The 6000-nt window shown below is 41.8% G+C and overlaps 1 protein-coding gene across 2 annotated transcripts in view; it reads left to right on the top strand.

The window, feature by feature from the left end:
* Nucleotides 1-6000, top strand: part of KDM3A (lysine demethylase 3A) — a 28882-nt gene that overhangs the window by 775 nt on the left and 22107 nt on the right. For both annotated transcript variants that reach the window (XM_042812726.1, XM_042812725.1), the window contains exons 2-4: nucleotides 2289-2444; nucleotides 4272-4382; nucleotides 5821-5923. In XM_042812726.1, the coding sequence (XP_042668660.1) occupies nucleotides 2289-2444; nucleotides 4272-4382; nucleotides 5821-5923 (370 nt within the window). The remainder of the gene's footprint in view (nucleotides 1-2288; nucleotides 2445-4271; nucleotides 4383-5820; nucleotides 5924-6000) is intronic.

The following is a 6000-nucleotide window of genomic DNA, read 5'->3' as shown; positions in this document are numbered from 1 at the left end:
TAATTTGAATTTATGAAATCCACGCGTGGCCTTGGAGGCTCCTCATGCTCTTCTTGCTTTGTATTAATGGTTGCTGATGGCGTTTTTCTGTGCGCCATCAGTTATTGCAGGCTTCGTGTAACTCATTAACTGTACGTTCAGGGTGGAAACCAGCAGACTTTGACAACTTGAAGCTCTCAAGAGGCTCTTTGTCAACTGTAGCCAGGAAAACTATCCAACCGTGTCTGAATCACTGCTGTAGGATACAAACTGTTTGCTAGGGACAAGACTCCCTTACAATAAGAGAATCTTGTGTTACTCTTGTTTCTGCAAGGGACTTAGGCAGGAAACACTTGCACTTTTCCAGGCAAGAGGGCAACCTTTGCCTTTCTAACTCTTGAATGCCCAAACTTTGGGATGTGTTTTGGAAGCCTCGCGTTCTTGGTTGCTGAGCTTCTGTCAGGTGTCTGCAGCAGGGCTTTCCCCATGGATGGCTGTCCCCGAATTGGGGTGAGGAGGAGGAATTGCTGCAGAAAGCTCTTAAGGACCTTCTCTGGGACTTGAAGGAGGGGCAGATGCTGCTGGGGTCGTTAATGCTTTTCTCTGTGCTGTGGAGTTGGTGGAGGTTTTGCTAGCAGTGAATAACTTTGTGTGTTCTCCAGTAAAAGTGTTAAAGAAGCTATGAAGTAGCTGATGGAGCCACGAGGAACTTTTTGGTACCAAAAATAAGTGCTGCTGCCTTTCTTGTGTTGCAGCCCTGTGGTAGAGGACTGTAGGGGAAGACCCGAAGTAGTGATGGGTTGAATAAAAGTATCTAAAGGAGTAGAAGTAGATAATATTTCAAATCTTGCTTCTCATGTAGCGTTAGGAAGCATTAGCTATAGAAATGGAGGATGGTTAATTACTTCCTACAACCATTTCTCAGCTGTATTTTCCTGTTTGTGCAGTATTCATTCTGCACACAAAACAAGCCATTCTGGTTCTGGGAGTTGTGCTGTTTGCTTATCTCGTTCACCATTTCCGTGAACTTGAAAATAAGTAAATTTATTTCTGTGCCCATTAGTCTTACAACTCCTGGGTGTGATAATGCCATTTGGTGTGCATGCTTCTACTTGTTCAGCTTTCCTGTAAGGGAAGAAGCAAAAGGGGAAGTCTCCAGGAGTTAGGCAGTTATACTTTGAGTATCATAGAATGGCCTGGGTTGAAAAGGACCACAATGCTCATCCAGTTCCAACCCCCTGCTATGTGCAGGGTCATCAACCAGCAGACCAGGCTGCCCAGAGCCACATCCAGCCTGGCCTTGAATGCCTGCAGGGATGGGGCATCCACAGCCTCCTTGGGCAACCTGTTCCAGTGCATCACCACCCTCTGTGTGAAAAACTTCCTCCTAATATCTGACCTAAACCTCCCCTGTCTCAGTTTAAAACCATTCCCCCTTGTCCTATCACCATCCACCCTTGTGGATAGGATAGCCATTCCTCCTCCTGTTTATATGCTCCCTTCAAGTAAACCACTTAAATGAAGTATTTAAGATAGTGATGCTTGATGGAAACAGGGACACTTCTGAAGGTACAGTTCTCTAAGTTCCTTTAGTCAGGTGGGGGTTTATCTGTGTAGTTTCTCCTCAATCTTTTGGTCGTCTCCACTTGTTCTTATGAAAGGACAGTGATGCCACTGTTGAAATTGATCAGACTCTCCGTGTTTTTGCCATGTAGTGACAGCTGCTTTCCTCTTGAGCAGTTCATATTTATGCTTCACAGGTTTGTAGAGGTAAACACCAATTAAAAGCAGGCAGGAAATGACCTTCTTCACACTACTTACTTTTTGGTGTCCTTCAGTGGCATGCTGTTACTTGCGCCCTCAAAACTTGTGCTGAAGTTGTTCTTTGGGATTTGCTCGTAAAACATTTCTGGAAAAACAGGTTGTCTTTGTGAGTAGTTTGTGGAAAAGGCTGTAGGATGCAGTCCTTGTTTGTTTGCTTTTTTTTCCCCCCTGACTTAAACACGGGTGACAAAGCTAGCACAGTTACCTGAACTTGACCAGCAGAGGCCTGTTTGAGATGGGAAGGTTGTAGAGTTAATAGGAATATTAATGCTTTATGTGACACTGATGATGACAAACCAGTTAACTACACTTACAAAATATTAAGTGAGTCTAGGATGACTGTGATGATAGAGTATGACAGGAAGGCAACACTGATGCTTTCATTTAAATGATTTTTTTAGAAGAAATTGTTTATCATTTCTACCTTGCATGTGCTCAAATATTAAGGAGGTTAGTCACTCTTCTGCTTTATTCCCTTTCTGTAGATTTGTGTAGAATTTGATGATGAGTCATGGGAAAAAAGAAGATGGATAGAAGTCTACAGTCCCAAAATGAAGGTATTCCTTGTGGAGCAAAAGCTGGTATTGGCAGAAAGAAGATCTCATGGCGGTTCTATATCACCTGTCCAGTGGCCTGCAATGGCAAGTACACAGCTGGCCTTACTTTGGTTCTGCTCTTCCATCTTCTGAGGATAGTTGTGCCTGTTACAAGTGTGAATTTCTCAAGTGCAGTATGATTTGTGTTGTAAAGCCTTACGTGTAATGTGCAGGGTGACTGAAGCTCTTAGTACACAGCTAGGCAGAGCTCATAAGCATTTCCAAGTTGGTTTGTTTTGTCTAGGGATACAGGGATGAATTTTTATGGTTTTACTTCCCTCTCAAACTTCTGTTTTGTAGAGTGTGAATCCCTTCTCCCTCTAGCTATGCATTTCATGAAATTGTGGTTAAGAATAGAGAGAAAAAGGCAAAGAACAGATTTGTAAGGATGGCCTGTGTTTTTATCTTAAATCATTGCTTTACTTTGCTTCAAGTACTGTTAATTCTTGAATGATTTCTGATCTGAGACAAAAGTAATGTGAATAACTCTTATATAATGGCTGACTGCCACAGATCACTTGTGAGATCAGGGTTTTTGTACTCAATAAAAACGAAAGCTGCACTGTCCAAGCCAGAAATCTAAGCTTCCTGCAGCTGCCGTGCATGGCTGGTTATGCAGATCAGCCAGTAGAGGTGAAAAGAGTTTTTCTTGGTTAATGTATTCCACCAGTATAGTTTTACTTGACTGCTTTGGACATTTCTACTCTTGGAAGTAGCTGTGAACTAAACGAGGATGGAGACCTGCCCAACTTCTATTATGCTGAAGTTATAGTCCATATTTCATGCTCTTAACTTTGCCTGGTATGAGGGATGTAGCATAATTTCTATTGCTGCTTTAGCTGAGGTTTGTCTTAAGCAGAGCTAATCCAAGCAGACATCAGTTGGAAGTACAGAGTGGGAGAGGAAGTGGAGTAATGACTCCTTGGCATTCTTTTCTTTGCCTCACAGTATTAGTATTTCTACTAATAGATTTGCTGGTAGGACATTCTGAAGACCTGCTTATTTCTGTGCATCTAAGCTGTGCTGTCTGGGTACTCACCCATCTTTGTTTTATGCATCAGGTTTCCTTCACTGATGTGTTTAAAGGGTCAGTTCATGCCATGTGCATGTTAGAAGCTCACTGGAGGAGCCATGTAGAATAAAGTAAAGCACAACATTGAAACTTGCCTTGGCAAAGACTTTTTTTCCTCCCTTTCTCATTAAACAGGGAAGGAATAAAAGAATCAAGAAAATTTGCACAAGAGGTGCAAATCTTGATTGCAGCAGTTGAATCCAGTATGTGATAAAGTGTCTTAGTGAGAGTTGGAATAGCACTGTACAACTCCTGTACTGCCCAGCTGCTCCTGGAACAACTCCTTGCCAGCAACTGGAGCAACTTCTTTTTTTTTCCCCTCTGAAATGGTGTGTAAATGTACTTTCTGCACAGGGAGGAGTTGCTCTTGCTGCCTCTGGTGTTGTACCCACTCAGAGCTGTTAATTGAAGGCTAGACAGAGCTTAACCTTGCACAGGTTCATCAGGAAGAGTTCAGAAGTTTTCCAAAGGAGGTTGCTGTTTCATGGCTGCTTTTGAAGCTTGTGGTGTACCTGAAAATGTCGTTGTACTGAGCAGTGTGGTACCTGTGAGGCTATCTAAGTTGTCACATATGCCTACGTTAAGACTTGAGTACACTGTCAATGTTGTGTGAGCTTTGAGGACTGAAATGTGAGCCCTGCAGCAAGCTGCATTGGTCTGCTGGTTATTCCCCCGCTCTGCCAGGCAGAGATGTGAGACCTAAATAGGGAAATGGATGCAAAACTGAATTTATTTGAATTAAAATGCATGAGAAATGAGACCTTACTCTGCTGCTTAGAAGATGTTTCTCACTTTTGTAGACTTACAAATCCTTAGTGGACAAAGCCGGTTTGGGACCAATGGTTTCCATACGCTATCTTGGTGAAGAGAAATGTGTCTTTCTTTCTAAAGACCTTCTGACACCCATTCAGGTAACTTTGTATGACATTATAAAAATAGAGTCTAAATCTCTTTGTCTTGGTGTTTAAGATATCTGAAGTTAATGTATCCTAAATGCAGACTTTAGACATGTGAGAACTTGAAGATATCTATTGCCATAACTCTTAGATATCAGTTCTGAATGTGACGTGCGTGTCCAGGACACAAGCATTTAAGGCAGCTGTGAGGCAGTGTGCTGGGGCAGTCATTCAGCTCAGGTGACAGCACTTGCATCGTGTTGATGATAGGGGTTAGCATGGAATATTTCCTTTTGTCTTCTGAACGTGGCTGCTGTAGCTGTGACAAGAATTGCAGACATGTCTGGAATAAATTGTACTGCTTAATGGAAACACATGACTTCTAATCCTAAACAACTGTGGAGGCAGGCAGGATGTAAATGGGATGGTTGAATTATAATACCTTTATTGAGCACCCAGAGAACTTGTTAGTGGAAATTAGGCAGAGACAGGTTGAAACAATTGCCCCACGTGACTGGCTGGTAAGGCATTCTGAGGAACAATATCTGCTGCTGATAAAGGATTTAACCTGCTGTAGAAAGCTGCTCTTATGACCTGTAAACAGCGTGAATGAAATGAGTGATAGGTGTCCCACACTGAGACTGCTGATAGTGCCACTGTTAATGTTCAACTACTTGGACCTGTTGGCAGTCAGCAAGTAGAATGTATTCTGAGAAACTAGCACAGGAATCACTTACATTTAAGTTACAGATGTGTTACGTGGGAGCCTCATCTCAGTACTGCAGTGGAGAAAGCTGCTTTTCTGGCTTCTTAAATAACAGCTCTTTGGCTGCTGGCTCCTGAGGCTTCTGCTGCTTACAAACAACACAGCACTGCTTCAGACAGAACAGTGTAATCCTTTTGTATTGGTGCTCTGAGCCATTGTTAATAACTTGCTCTCCACTTCTCTTTAGGAGTCAATTCTAACTAGGAGAATCATGTTGTCAAGGAATTTAGATTAAAAAATAAAAAAACCTAACATAACAAAGAGAAATACACAATTATTATGAACAACTTAGGCATAGCTGCCTCTGCTTTCATTCTTATGAAATTTTCTAATGATGTCTCATGAAGCACTGGGTCCTGGTGTTATCATAACACAAATTGAAACAAAACTTGAAATAGTTGCCCTTATGTCTGTTTAGAAAATATGTATTTGCTGCTTCTAAGAACTTAATCCTAAACTTAAAAATAAAATTGGTTTAATTGAACTTAGTGCTTATTAGCAAGGCAGTAAAACAAACCAGGTGATGTGTGCTTCTATGAACTGAGTTGGGAACTGAAGGAACATGGAGTAATGAGAAACTTGTTGGGTCTAGATGAACGGGTGGTGCCTTTATCTAAATACTCACAACTTCTTGTTAGTCAGAGGCATTATTCTCAATACTAACTTACACATTTTGCTTCTAAATAGGATGTGGAGAGTTCCAGGCTTCCTCTGAAGGACGATCAAACTGTCAATGAAGAAATTCAAGCTTTAGTTAAGAAACACCTAGATGAAACACGCTTGGTGCAAGGTATGAGTGTGCTCTGTAGCAGGGAGATTTGTCAGTAAGTAATGAAGACAAGAGGGAGATCTTAGTGCTGATGGTAT

Source organism: Centrocercus urophasianus, unplaced genomic scaffold (assembly GCF_019232065.1).
Source record: "Centrocercus urophasianus isolate 14NV4802_14NV808 unplaced genomic scaffold, USGS_Curo_1.0 seq_13, whole genome shotgun sequence".
Lineage (NCBI taxonomy): Eukaryota > Metazoa > Chordata > Aves > Galliformes > Phasianidae > Centrocercus > Centrocercus urophasianus.
This window is presented reverse-complemented; position numbering and strand designations above follow the sequence as displayed.